This window comes from Pleurodeles waltl, chromosome 1_1 (genome assembly GCF_031143425.1).
Source record: "Pleurodeles waltl isolate 20211129_DDA chromosome 1_1, aPleWal1.hap1.20221129, whole genome shotgun sequence".
NCBI lineage: Eukaryota > Metazoa > Chordata > Amphibia > Caudata > Salamandridae > Pleurodeles > Pleurodeles waltl.
In genome coordinates, this window is record NC_090436.1 from 214,416,504 (window position 1) to 214,431,015 (window position 14,512).

General features: G+C 46.3%; 1 protein-coding gene across 2 annotated transcripts in view; it reads right to left on the minus strand.

Annotated features, from left to right (window-relative positions):
* The window catches only part of RANBP3L (RAN binding protein 3 like), a 172,966-nt gene that overhangs the window by 109,163 nt on the left and 49,291 nt on the right, over nt 1-14,512 (minus strand). For both annotated transcript variants that reach the window (XM_069221043.1, XM_069221035.1), the window contains one exon: nt 8,361-8,438. In XM_069221043.1, coding sequence (XP_069077144.1) covers nt 8,361-8,438 — 78 coding nt within the window. The remainder of the gene's footprint in view (nt 1-8,360; nt 8,439-14,512) is intronic.

Genomic DNA, 14,512 nt, shown 5'->3' on the forward strand with positions numbered 1-14,512 from the left:
CAAGCTGGTAAGCAGTGTGTCTGTGCTGGGTGAGGGGTCTCTAGGGTGGCATAATACATGCTGCAGCCCTTAGAGACCTTCCCTGGCATCAGGGCCCTTGGTACCAGAGGTACCAGTTACAAGGGACTTATCTGGGTGCCAGGGTGTGCCAATTGTGGAATCAAAAGTACAGGTTAGGGAAAGAACACTGGTGCTGGGGCCTGGTTAGCAGGCCTCAGCACACTTTCAATTCAAAACATAGCATCAGCAAAGGCAAAAAGTCAGGGGGTAACCATGCCAAGGAGGCATTTCCTTACACAACCCCCCCCCCCCAAACGAAAGAGGATGAGACTAACCTTTCCCAAGAGAGTCTTCATTTTCTAAGTGGAAGAACCTGGAAAGGCCATCTGCATTGGCATGGGCAGTCCCAGGTCTGTGTTCCACTACAAAGTCCATTCCCTGTAGGGAGATGGACCACCTCAACAGTTTTGGATTTTCACCTTTCATTTGCATCAGCCATCTGAGAGGTCTGTGGTCAGTCTGAACTAGGAAGTGAGTACCAAAGAGGTATGGTCTCAGCTTCTTCAGGGACCAAACCACAGCAAAGGCCTCCCTCTCAATGGCACTCCAACGCTGCTCCCTGGGGAGTAACCTCCTGCTAATGAAAGCAACAGGCTGGTCAAGGCCATCATCATTTGTTTGGGACAAAACTGTCCCTATCCCATGTTCAGAGGCATCTGTTTGCACAATGAATTGCTTGGAGTAATCTGGAGCTTTTAGTACTGGTGCTGTGCACATAGCTTGTTTCAGGGTGTCAAAGGCCTGTTGGCATTCTACAGTCCAGTTTACTTTCTTGGGCATTTTCTTGGAGGTGAGTTCTGTGAGGGCTGTCACAATGGATCCATATCCCTTCACGAACCTCCTATAGTACCCAGTCAAGCCAAGGAATGCCCTGACTTGAGTCTGGGTTTTTGGAGCTGCCCAGTCCAGAATAGTCTGGATCTTAGGCTGGAGTGGCTGAACTTGGCCTCCACCTACAAGGTGTCCCAAGTAAACCACAGTTCCCTGCCCTATCTGGCATTTGGATGCCTTGATAGAGAGGCCTGCAGATTGCAGAGCCTTCAAAACCTTCTTCAGGTGGACCAGGTGATCCTGCCAGGTGGAGCTGAAGACAGCAATATCATCAAGATAAGCTGCACTAAAGGATTCCAGCCCAGCAAGGACTTGATTCACCAACCTTTGGAAGGTGGCAGGGGCATTCTTTAAACCAAAGGGCATAACAGTGAACTGATAATGCCCATCAGGTGTGGAGAATGTTGTCTTTTCTTTTGCTCCAGGGGCCATTTTGATTTGCCAGTACCCTGCTGTTAAGTCAAAGGTACTTAAGAATTTGGCAGCCCCTAATTTGTCTATTAGCTCATCAGCTCTAGGAATGGGATGAGCATCTGTCTTTGTGACAGAGTTGAGACCTCTGTAGTCCACACAAAACCTCATCTCTCTCTTTCCTTCTTTGGTGTGAGGTTTGGGGACTAAGACCACTGGGCTAGCCCAGGGGCTGTCAGAGTACTCAATTACTCCCAATTCCAGCATCTTGTGGACTTCCACCTTGATGCTTTCCTTAACTTGGTCAGACTGTCTAAATATTTTGTTTTTGACAGGCATGCTGTCTCCTGTGTCCACATCATGGGTACACAGGTGTGTCTGACCAGGGGTTAGGGAAAAGAGTTCAGCAAACTGCTGCAGGACCTTCCTGCAGTCAGACTGCTGTTGGCTAGAGAGGGTGTCTGAGTAGATCACTCCATCTACTGAGCCATCTTTAGGGTCTGATGAGAGGAGATCAGGGAGAGGTTCACTCTCAGCTTCCTGGTCCTCATCTGTTACCATCAACAGATTTACATCAGCCCTGTCATGGAAGAGCTTAAGGCGGTTCACATGGATCACCCTCTTGGGGCTCCTGCTTGTGCCCAGGTCCACCAGGTAGGTGACCTGACTCTTTCTTTCTAGTACTGGGTAAGGGCCACTCCATTTGTCCTGGAGTGCCCTGGGAGCCACAGGCTCCAGAACCCAGACTTTCTGCCCTGGTTGAAATTCAACCAGTGCAGCCTTTTGGTCATACCACAACTTCTGGAGTTGTTGGCTGGCCTCAAGGTTTTTACTTGCCTTTTCCATGTACTCTGCCATCCTTGAGCGAAGGCCAAGTACATAGTCCACTATGTCTTGTTTAGGCTCATGAAGAGGTCTCTCCCAGCCTTCTTTAACAAGAGCAAGTGGTCCCCTTACAGGGTGGCCAAACAGAAGTTCAAAGGGTGAGAATCCTACTCCCTTCTGAGGCACCTCTCTGTAAGCGAAAAGCAGACATGGCAGGAGGACATCCCATCTCCTTTTGAGTTTTTCTGGGAGCCCCATGATCATGCCCTTTAATGTCTTGTTGAATCTCTCAACAAGGCCATTAGTTTGTGGATGATATGGTGTAGTGAATTTATAAGTCACTCCACACTCATTCCACATGTGTTTTAGGTAAGCTGACATGAAGTTGGTACCTCTGTCAGAAACCACTTCCTTAGGGAAACCCACTCTGGTAAAGATACCAATGAGGGCCTTGGCTACTGCAGGGGCAGTAGTCGACCTAAGGGGAATAGCTTCAGGATACCTAGTAGCATGATCCACTACTACTAGGATGTACATATTTCCTGAGGCTGTGGGAGGTTCTAGTGGACCAACTATGTCCACACCCACTCTTTCAAAGGGGACCCCCACCACTGGAAGTGGAATGAGGGGGGCCTTTGGATGCCCACCTGTCTTACCACTGGCTTGACAGGTGGGGCAGGAGAGGCAAAACTCCTTAACCTTCTGGGACATATTGGGCCAGTAGAAGTGGTTGACTAACCTCTCCCACGTCTTGGTTTGTCCCAAATGCCCAGCAAGGGGAATATCATGGGCTAAGGTCAGAATAAACTCTCTGAAACCCTGAGGCACTACCACTCTCCTAGTGGCACCAGGTTTGGGATCTCTTGCCTCAGTGTACAGGAGTCCATCTTCCCAATAGACCCTATGTGTTCCATTTTTCTTGCCTTTGGACTCTTCAGCAGCTTGCTGCCTAAGGCCTTCAAGAGAGGGACAGGTTTCTTGTCCCTTACACAACTCTTCCCTTGAGGGTCCCCCTGGGCCCAAGAGCTCAACCTGATAAGGTTCCAGCTCCATAAGCTCAGTTCCCTCAGAGGGCAGAACTTCTTCCTGAGAAGAGAGGTTCTCTTTTTGGTGTTGTGTTGCAGCTGGTTTCCCAGCTGACTTTCCTTGTCTCTTGGTAGGCTGGGCCATTTTTCCAGACTCCAGCTCTACTTTTTCACCCTGTGCCTTGCACTGTGCCCTAGTCTTGACACACACCAGTTCAGGGATACCCAGCATGGCTGCATGGGTTTTCAGTTCTACCTCAGCCCATGCTGAGGACTCCAGGTCATTTCCAAGCAAACAGTCTACTGGGATATTTGAGGAGACCACCACCTGTTTCAGGCCATTGACCCCTCCCCACTCTAAAGTTACCATAGCCATGGGATGTACTTTAGTCTGATTGTCAGCGTTGGTGACTGGATAAGTTTGTCCAGTCAGGTATTGGCCAGGGGAAACCAGTTTCTCTGTCACCATAGTGACACTGGCACCTGTATCCCTCAGGCCTTCTACACTTGTCCCATTAATTAAGAGCTGCTGCCTGTATTTTTGCATGTTAGGGGGCCAGGCAGCCAGTGTGGCTAAATCCACCCCACCCTCAGAGACTAATATAGCTTCAGTGTGACACCTGATTTGCTCTGGGCACACTGTTGATCCCACTTGGAGACTGGCCATTCCAGTTTTAGCTGGATGGGAGTTAGAAGTGGTATCTTTCTTGGGACAGGCCTTGTCTCCAGTTTGGTGTCCAGACTGACTACAGTTTCGACACCAGGCCTTTTTGGGATCAAAGTTTTTACCCTTGTACCCAGGATTGTTTTGTGAAGAGGCTCTGGGCCCACCCTCCTGTGCAGGTTTTTGGGGGCCTGTAGAAGACTCTTTACTATTTTTATTTTTGGCTGTCTCACCACCTTTCCCCTGGGGAGGTTTTGTGACCCCTTTCTTTTGGTCACCCCCTGTGGAAGTTTTGGACACCCTAGTCTTGACCCAATGGTCCGCCTTCTTTCCCAATTCTTGGGGAGAAATTGGTCCTAGGTCCACCAGATGCTGATGCAGTTTATCATTGAAACAATTACTTAATAGGTGTTCTTTCACAAATAAATTGTACAGCCCATCATAATCATTTACACCATTGCCTTGAATCCAACCATCTAGTGTTTTTACTGAGTAGTCTACAAAGTCAACCCAGGTCTGGCTCGAGGATTTTTGAGCCCCCCTGAATCTAATCCTATACTCCTCAGTGGAGAATCCAAAGCCCTCAATCAGGGTACCCTTCATGAGGTCATAAGATTCTGCATCTTTTTTAGAGAGTGTGAGGAGTCTATCCCTACACTTTCCTGTGAACATTTCCCAAAGGAGAGCACCCCAGTGAGATTTGTTCACTTTTCTGGTTTCACAAGCCCTCTCAAAAGCTGTGAACCATTTGGTGATGTCATCACCATCTTCATATTTAGTTACAATTCCTTTGGGGATTTTCAACATGTCAGGAGAATCTCTGACCCTAGTTATGTTGCTGCCACCATTGATGGGTCCTAGGCCCATCTCTTGTCTTTCCCTTTCTATGGCTAGGATCTGTCTTTCCAAAGCCAATCTTTTGGCCATCCTGGCTAACTGGATGTCCTCTTCACTGGAGTTATCCTCAGTGATTTCAGAGTTGTTGGTCCCTCCTGTGAGGGAACCAGCATATCTGACTATTATTTGTGGAGTCAGGGCTTGAGAAGCCCTGTTCTCCCTAGATAGGACTGGTGGGGGGGAATCACCCTCCAAGTCACTATCATCATCCTCTGTGTTGCCATCCTCAGAGGGGTTGGCTCTTTCAAACTCTGCCAACAGCTCCTGGAGCTGTAGTTTGGAAGGTCTGGAGCCCATTGCTATTTTCTTTAGTTTACAGAGTGACCTTAGCTCTCTCATCTGTAGATGGAGGTAAGGTGTGGTGTCGAGTTCCACCACGTTCACATCTGTATTAGACATTATGCTTCTAAAAGTTGGAATACTTTTTAAGAAACTAAAACTAGTTCTAGAATCTAATTCAAACTTTTACCAAACTTTTAAACTCTAAAAGAAAATGCTAACAGGGACTAACACAAGGCCCTAGCAGGTCTTTTAAGAATTTAGAAAAAATAGTTCAAATTGCAAAAACAATTTCTAATGACAATTTTGGAATTTGTCGTGTGATCAGGTATTGGCTGAGTAGTCCAGCAAATGCAAAGTCTTGTACCCCACCGCTGATCCACCAATGTAGGAAGTTGGCTCTGTATGTGCTATTTCAAAGTAAGGAATAGCATGCACAGAGTCCAAGGGTTCCCCTTAGAGGTAAAATAGTGGTAAAAAGAGATAATACTAATGCTCTATTTTGTGGTAGTGTGGTCGAGCAGTAGGCTTATCCAAGGAGTAGTGTTAAGCATTTGTTGTACATACACATAGACAATAAATGAGGTACACACACTCAGAGACAAATCCAGCCAATAGGTTTTGTTATAGAAAAATATATTTTCTTAGTTTATTTTAAGAACCACAGGTTCAAATTTAACATGTAATATCTTGTTTGAAAGGTATTGCAGGTAAGTACATTAGGAACTTTGAATCATTTCAATTGCATGTATACTTTTCAAGTTATTCACAAATAGCTATTTTAAAAGTGGACACAGTGCAATTTTCACAGTTCCTGGGGGAGGTAAGTTTTTGTTAGTTTTACCAGGTAAGTAAGACACTTACAGGGTTCAGTTCTTGGTCCAAGGTAGCCCACCGTTCGGGGTTCAGAGCAACCCCAAAGTTACCACACCAGCAGCTCAGGGCCGGTCAGGTGCAGAGTTCAAAGTGGTGCCCAAAACGCATAGGCTTCAATGGAGAGAAGGGGGTGCCCCGGTTCCAGTCTGCCAGCAGGTAAGTACCCGCGTCTTCGGAGGGCAGACCAGGGGGGTTTTGTAGGGCACCGGGGGGGACACAAGCCCACACAGAAATTTCACCCTCAGCAGCGCGGGGGCGGCCGGGTCCAGTGTTAGAACAAGCGTCGGGTTCGCAATGGAAGTCAATGAGAGATCAAGGGATCTCTTCAGCGCTGCAGGCAGGCAAGGGGGGGCTTCCTCGGGGAAACCTCCACTTGGGCAAGGGAGAGGGACTCCTGGGGGTCACTTCTGCAGTGAAAGTCCGGTCCTTCAGGTCCTGGGGGCTGCGGGTGCAGGGTCTTTTCCAGGCGTCGGGACTTAGGTTTCAGAGAGTCGCGGTCAGGGGAAGCCTCGGGATTCCCTCTGCAGGCGGCGCTGTGGGGGCTCAGGGGGGACAGGTTTTGGTACTCACAGTCGTAGAGTAGTCCGGGGGTCCTCCCTGAGGTGTTGGTTCTCCACCAGCCGAGTCGGGGTCGCCGGGTGCAGTGTTGCAAGTCTCACGCTTCTTGCGGGGAGATTGCAGGGTTCTTTAAAGCTGCTCCTTTGGATAAAGTTGCAGTCTTTTTGGAGCAGGTCCGCTGTCCTCGGGAGTTTCTTGTCGTCGTCGAAGCAGGGCAGTCCTCAGAGGAGTCAGAGGTCGCTGGTCCCTTTGGAAGGCGTCGCTGGAGCAGAGTTCTTTGGAAGGCAGGAGACAGGCCGGTGAGTTTCTGGAGCCAAGGCAGTTGTTGTCTTCTGGTCTTCCTCTGCAGGGGTTTTCAGCTAGGCAGTCCTTCTTCTTGTTGTTGCAGGAATCTAATTTCTAGGTTCAGGGAGAGCCCTTAAATACTAAATTTAAGGGCGTGTTTAGGTCTGGGGGGTTAGTAGCCAATGGCTGCTAGCCCTGAGGGTGAGTACACCCTCTTTGTGCCTCCTCCCAAGGGGAGGGGGTCACATCCCTAATCCTATTGGGGGAATCCTCCATCTGCAAGATGGAGGATTTCTAAAAGTTAGAGTCACCTCAGCTCAGGACACCTTAGGGGCTGTCCTGACTGGCCAGTGACTCCTCCTTGTTATTCTCATTATTTTCTCCGGCCTTGCCGCCAAAAGTGGGGGCCGGAGGGGGCGGGCAACTCCACTAGCTGGAGTGTCCTGCGGTGCTGTGACAAAGGGGTGAGCCTTTGAGGCTCACCGCCAGGTGTTACAGCTCCTGCCTGGGGGAGGTGTTAGCATCTCCACCCAGTGCAGGCTTTGTTACTGGCCTCAGAGTGACAAAGGCACTCTCCCCATGGGGCCAGCAACATGTCTCTAGTGTGGCAGGCTGCTGGAACCAGTCAGCCTACACAGATAGTCGGTTAAGTTTCAGGGGGCACCTCTAAGGTGCCCTCTGTGGTGTATTTTACAATAAAATGTACACTGGCATCAGTGTGCATTTATTGTGCTGAGAAGTTTGATACCAAACTTCCCAGTTTTCAGTGTAGCCATTATGGTGCTGTGGAGTTCGTGTAAAACAGACTCCCAGACCATATACTCTTATGGCTACCCTGCACTTACAATGTCTACGGTTTTGCTTAGACACTGTAGGGGCACAGTGCTCATGCACTGGTACCCTCACCTATGGTATAGTGCACCCTGTCTTAGGGCTGTAAGGCCTGCTAGAGGGGTGTCTTACCTATACTGCATAGGCAGTGAGAGGCTGGCATGGCACCCTGAGGGGAGTGCCATGTCGACTTACTCATTTTGTTCTCACTAGCACACACAAGCTGGTAAGCAGTGTGTCTGTGCTGGGTGAGGGGTCTCTAGGGTGGCATAATACATGCTGCAGCCCTTAGAGACCTTCCCTGGCATCAGGGCCCTTGGTACCAGAGGTACCAGTTACAAGGGACTTATCTGGGTGCCAGGGTGTGCCAATTGTGGAATCAAAAGTACAGGTTAGGGAAAGAACACTGGTGCTGGGGCCTGGTTAGCAGGCCTCAGCACACTTTCAATTCAAAACATAGCATCAGCAAAGGCAAAAAGTCAGGGGGTAACCATGCCAAGGAGGCATTTCCTTACACTTTGCAAGTACAAAAAAAACGGTAAACATGAAGGTGTCCTATTTTTATCATGCACCCATGGCACCTTATCAATCCCGTACCACAAAGTTTCCACTGCATGCACTGTGTGCTGTGTGGCCTTAGAAATCTATCTCCTCTTGTTTCAGGTTGGCAAAAAACTGCCTGTAGCAATTATTCAACAGTGTTTCTGTGGCTTATTTTGATTTAAAAGTAAATCAAAGATGGACAAAAACTTCTCTTACAAAATATCTACTTTAAAAAAAAATTCACTTACTGTATGCAAAATTGGGAAATATCTTACCTGCTTCGGGCAGAGAATAAGAAGGGCTGTAAGTGAACGATGTAGATCGCACACGCTTCACAGGGCAATCGCTGCAATCTGTAAAACATGATATTCTCTGTTAAATTACACCGCATATAATTTACGGATCATGGGTTAACATGTTAAGCTCTAAATGCATAAAGTGTCGGATGGTTAGAGAAAATTGCATTTTTTCAATAGAGAGGCGAATCAAAAAGTAAATCAGTGCTTTAAAAAAAGGACAAAAATGGGATTCCGGTAGCCTGCTAAATGTTATCAGTTATTCTAAAAGGAACATTTATCAATGTTTCTAAGCTTTAGACTCTGATGATTACTGGGATAAACAGGAGGACAATAAAAGAGCGTATGGTCTCTAGAGATCCATTATGAATAATGTTTAGCACTCTACTGTAAACCGTGAATTTATGGCGCAGGCTTATAACAGTCAGACACTGATAGCAAGAATATTACAATGCTTCTTAAGTTTAAGTAGATTTGTAAGCAAGGTTGGCCACAAGATATACAGGAGCTGCTCTTAACGTTTGTTCTCACATTTATAAACAATGAGGCACTTAATTCATTCTAAATTTAATAAATGAGTTCTCATATTTCTAAATTAAAATGCGCCTCATTCGCTTCAAGTGTTCTAAAAATTCACAGTTCACTTAACATGCTGTAAAATGCAGTGATAAAGAAGTTTCAGTATTGTGGATTTCCAGAACGGGCGCATTATTTAGTTAAGCTAGGGAAGGTAACCACTACCTGTCATGCAACAATGCCCAAACATTTTAGGAGTAAAGGAAGGAAACAGCAATAATTTCTCCCACTATTTTTGTCTGATGGGATTACAATATCACATTCACATAGAACATATCTGCCAGCAACCAAAGAATCATACTCCGCCTTAAACAGAACATTCAATCAATCAATGAATCAATCAGGGATTTATAGAGCGCACTACTCACCCAGGTAATGTCTCAAGGCGCATGGGGAGGGGAGAGCTACTGGTCGAACAGCCAAGTCTTGAGGTGTTTCCTGAAGGATAGGAGGTCTTGGATCTGGCGGAGGTGGAGCGGTAGGGAGTTCCAGGTCTTTGCAGCAAGGTGAGAGAATGATCTTCCTCCGGCGGTCGTGCGACGGATGCGAGGAACGTAGACGAGGGCGTGGTTGGCGGAGCGATGGTTGCGGGTAGGGGTGTGAAAGGTGAGTCTGTTGTTGAGGTAGGCGGGACCTGTGTTGTGGAGGGCCTTTTGTGCATGGATGAGGATTTTGAAGTCGAGCCTCTTTGATACTGGTAGCCAGTGTAGGTCTCGTTAGGTGGGGTGAGATGTGGTTGCAGCTTGGGATGTCCAAAATGAGGCGGGCGGATGCGTTCTGGATTCTTTGCAGCTTTGTTTGCAGTTTGTTTGTTATTTCTGCATATAGGGCTTTTCCGTAATCCAATTGGCTACTGACCAAGGCGTGGGTGACGGTTTTCCTGGTTTCGATGGGTATCCATTTGAAGATTTTGCGGAGCAGGCGGAGGGTGTTGTAGCAGGAAGAGAAGATGGCATTGACCTGCTGAGTCATGCTGAGTGTGGAATCCAAGATGAAGCCCAAGTTGCGTGCGTGGGTGGTGGGTGAGGGTGCGGATCCTAGGGAGGTGGGCCACCAGGAGTCGTTCCAAGCTGAGGGGTTGGTGCCGAAGATGAGTAATTCTGTCTTGTCTGTGTTTAACCTGAGGTGGCTTGATTCCATCCAGCTGGAGATGGTGTAGAGACCGTTGTGGAGATTGTCCTTTGCAGTAGTGGGGTCTTTCATGAGGGAGATGATGAGCTGAGTGTCGTCAGTGTAGGAGACAATGTTGATGTGGTGTGTTCGTGCAATGTTGCCGAGGGGGGCCATGTACACGTTGACAAGTGTGGGGCTGAGCGAAGATCCTTGAGGGACGCCACAGGTGATATTGGAGGCTTCTGATAGGAACGGCGGGAGGCGGACTCTCTGGGTCCTGTCCGTGAGAAATGACAAGATCCAGTCCAGTGCTTTGTCGCGGATTTCAGCGTTGTGAAGGCGTGTGTGGAGAGTGTGATGACATACTGTGTCGAAAGCTTCTGTGAGGTCAAGGAGGATGAGTGCTTCTGTTTCTCCTTTGTCGAGCATCTTCCTGATGTCGTCTGTGGCAGCAATGAGTGCGGTATCGGTGCTGTGGTTTTTGCGGAATCCGGATTGGGAGGTGTTGAGTGCCTTGTTGTCTTCCAGGAACCGGGATAGTTGATTGTTCACGATTTTTTCGTTGACCTTGGCTGGGAAGGGGAGGAGGGAGATCGATTGGTAGTTCTGGGGGGCCTCAGGACCTGCCTTTGGTTTCTTTAGCAAGGCGTTGATTTCTGCGTGCTTCCATCTCTCTGGGAAGGTGGCTGATTCAAAGGAACTGTTGATGGTGTGGCAAAGATGGGGGGCGATGATGGTGTTAGCTTTGTTGAAGATGTGGTGTGGGCAGGGGACCGATAGTGATCCGGAGTGGATGGTGATCATGGTGCTTGCGGTGTCTTCTGTGTTGACGGGGGTCCAGGTGTGGAGGAGGTGGGTGTTGCTTGGAGCGTAGGGTTCGAGGGTGTTTGTAGTTAGCTGGTGGGACTGGGAGCTGAAGCTGTTGTGGATTTCTTCTATCTTTCGATGGAAGTGGGATGCGAGTGAGTTGCAGAGCTGCTGTGATGGCGGGGGTTCGTTGGAGCTGGCCCTGTGGGTGGATAGCTCTTTTATGATGCCGAATTGGCAAATTTTACTGTTTAGTGGCAGAAATAACTTCACTTAGAAGTTATTTGTGTATCTTTGCCTGTCTCCAGTACTGACAGAAGAGCTGTTTAATATTCACCATAAGAATGGTATCTCTGTTCCAATCCACAGCACCACATGCGTATGTTTACTTTATTTTATTTGTAGTTAATGTTTTTTTCTTAGCGCTCATCGTGAGATGTATACAATGAGTATTGTGGATTCACACCAAAGATATAAGTCAATGTACAGATAAATCAGTAGGGCTACAAAAATCTAGTGATTGTACAGTGTAATCAGCATGGGTGTCAGAACCACATCTTAGCAAAAGCATTTCATTTTTCCCCTTACTGTTGTGCTTTTCTGCAGTTTGAACCCTCCTTTTGCAGCCCTCTTTTATCCCGGGTCCTTTTTTCCTGTTCTGCCGCATTTTGCGTTGAAGCCTACCAGACAGTGCGGAGGCCTGTTTACAAAAACATTTTTGGACATACTGAAAGCTTACCCAGGAATGCTCCTTACTTATAACTGACTTTGTGTTTGCTCATTCACATTTGCTTTTTTTATTTGTGTTAGGCTGCGCACTTCGAGTTTGCCTCTCCTGTGGAGCATAGCCTGTTTACCACCTCTCCAGTTGGCTCTTTCTGTTCTTCTACGAGTGCTTGTTTTTCAGGAACTACATTTTCTCTTTTGTGAAGCACTCCAAGAGATTGCAAGTGTTTCATATTTATCTTAATTGTATGCTTCTCTCTCTCCAACCCTCATGCACCATGTTACTGTCTTGCACCGAGTGTTACCCCATTCGGGGACATAAACACATCAATTTTGTACATGATTTAATCCTGCCTTCATATAAAAGTTCCATTCAGCCTTAATGTTAGCTCTTTTTAAGTGCAAAGCTTGTGATTTCTGTCATACTTCTATGCACTCTGCATGTTCTCACTGTCGGTTTTAGGCCAAAAGCTTTGCATTTTCCACCTAAGCTGAAAGGCCAAGTCTTTGTGTGAGAATAAAGCCTTCTCTCTATTTAGTTCAGGGAGGTCGTGTTCCTTTTGATGACAGTGTGTTTTTTCAGATTCTTTATTTGTGATTTTATCAATAAGCAGGAAATATGTTTGCTGTCTTCCTCCCTTCTCCACACCCTCTTCTTTTTCAGCCGAAACAAAATGTGTGCCAAACAGCTTCAGCCCGTCCTTGTTTCAGAATTATCTGAACATGGTTTTGCTTGTAATTTTAAAACTTCTTTGGAGCATTTTGTGTAATCTAATCTGAACAGGTTTATACTGCTGTGTCTTTCTCTTGACAAAAGTTTTGATTGTTTACAAGGGCAACGCAGATCGAACAAGAATAGGGAAACACAAACTGCTTTTATCTCCGCTTCATGCAGTCCTGGATTCTTACTGCAATTTAGTTTCTCTCTTTATGGAATACTTTACTCTTCATTTAACTTTTGAATTTCTACGTAGTACAGTACACATACAAACAATTTTTCTAACAACTTGGGCGAATATTTACATTAACGTGTTTAGGGTTAGGGCTGGTGGTGCCAGAGGAAACTTTCATATTGCTGTTTTGTGCATGCATTACAAGTCCATTCCAATTCGATGAATACGTTGAAACATAACTTATTTAGAACAATACTACTTTACTATCGGACATTTTTCTGGACCCATGTGGAGCTGCGATGAGCGTGACCAACCCCGCCCCACCCAAAAGAAGAAAAAAAAAGTATACATATGTTCTTTTTTAGCACAAGAGTGAAGCTATACATTACACCAGCAGCAGGGGACAGGTAATCACCAATTGCCTAATTGGGAATGCATCTTTTTTTTTTACCATAGCTTTGATCCAAGTCAAGGAGAGGCTAATAGCTTTATGGTCACAATGTGCCTGCCAAATCTTTATAACTGTTATTGATTAGTACAAGAGAAGTCAACACAAAATGTAATCAATACTTGTAGAGGCTTCACTTCCAATAAAAGTTGGATTTTGATACTCAATGCAAATATTGCCAACTATTACTAAATCAAAAATCCAGAATAAAATCACATAAAATTTCATTTTGCATTCCACATTGTGGTATTATGTTTTATGTAAGAAGGCCTTTCAAAGTCACTTCCGTTCCCACTCCCGCAATTATGAGCACACAAATGTAAGAAAATTCTCTCAAAAGGACCACCAGAATAAAAAATTCAGACCTCTCTGAAGAGTTCTAAAAAAAAAAAAAAAAAGTCTTCAGGGCTACAAGTTGGACTGAGTTCCTGAGCATAACATTAGGACTAAAAGCTCATCAACAGTAAGCTGGTTGTTTTAGAAAAATATAAAGCAACTGCTAACAAATAAGGGAGGCAGCAATGACATTAGAATGAGATAGCTGACAAATAAGTCTCCTGAAAGCTCGTCCTAATCAAAATTAACATCCACACATTCACCCTCTAGGTTTGGTTTTCTTTTTTGTCCTTTCCCACCCAGTCAACACACCTTACAAAATGTATGTGGTTGAATAATTAAGAACCTCCAACATTCCCATGAGATCGAACTAACCTAGAAGGAAAAACCCTGCTTTGCGGACAAGATTATCTAGTGGGGCTCTGTGACCATGTGGGTTTATAGTGGGCAATAATAACTACTTGTGTGGATAGCAACTCCCTTTATGTGAGTTTTTTTTTTTGGGGGGGGGGAGAAGGGGGAGATTCTAAAGGCTGAGAATGTGCCCTAAGCCCCCCACCCAATGCTCTCTTCCTGCCTCTCAGCTTCTGACAGAATAATTGCAGGGCCACCAGTGGGTGGTTGTAAATTTGTCGAGTGGGGCCCACAATCCCCAGAAGAAGGTATTCCAATGCTGGACCCCAACACCCCCTCCGTAGACCCATGCATGAGTGCTCCATGGGCTCTCCTTGTGGGGGATTCATTTTTTACGCTTGGGCAGGGGGATCCAAGCCCAAGAAAGCCTCAATGGTGGATTGATAAACATCTACTACCAAGGTCAGTGATCCACCGGCATGTGGTAGAGAGCTGTCAGAGTCAGACGGTTACATCAAAATTAAGTGCACTTCAACAAGATAAATGCAGGTTTTGGTACAGGCGACCACTAGTGCCTAGGCTGAGTTCTTCTACAGTTGATGTTTCATCCATACCACATCCACCACAGAGGTAAAAAAATAAACAACTGCAGAACAATGATGGGATTTTTCTTTTTGCCCTTTCCAACCCAATAAACATGCCTTACCATATTCACATGGTTGAATAAGTAAGAACCACAGCTAACATTCCCATTGCACCTTAAACGGGTGACCATGAGGTCTAACTAACCTATTTGTAAAAAAAAACCTGCTTTACGTAAAGATGATCTGGTGGGGCTCTGTGGCCATGGTAGTTTGTAGTGTGGAATGATAAGACTA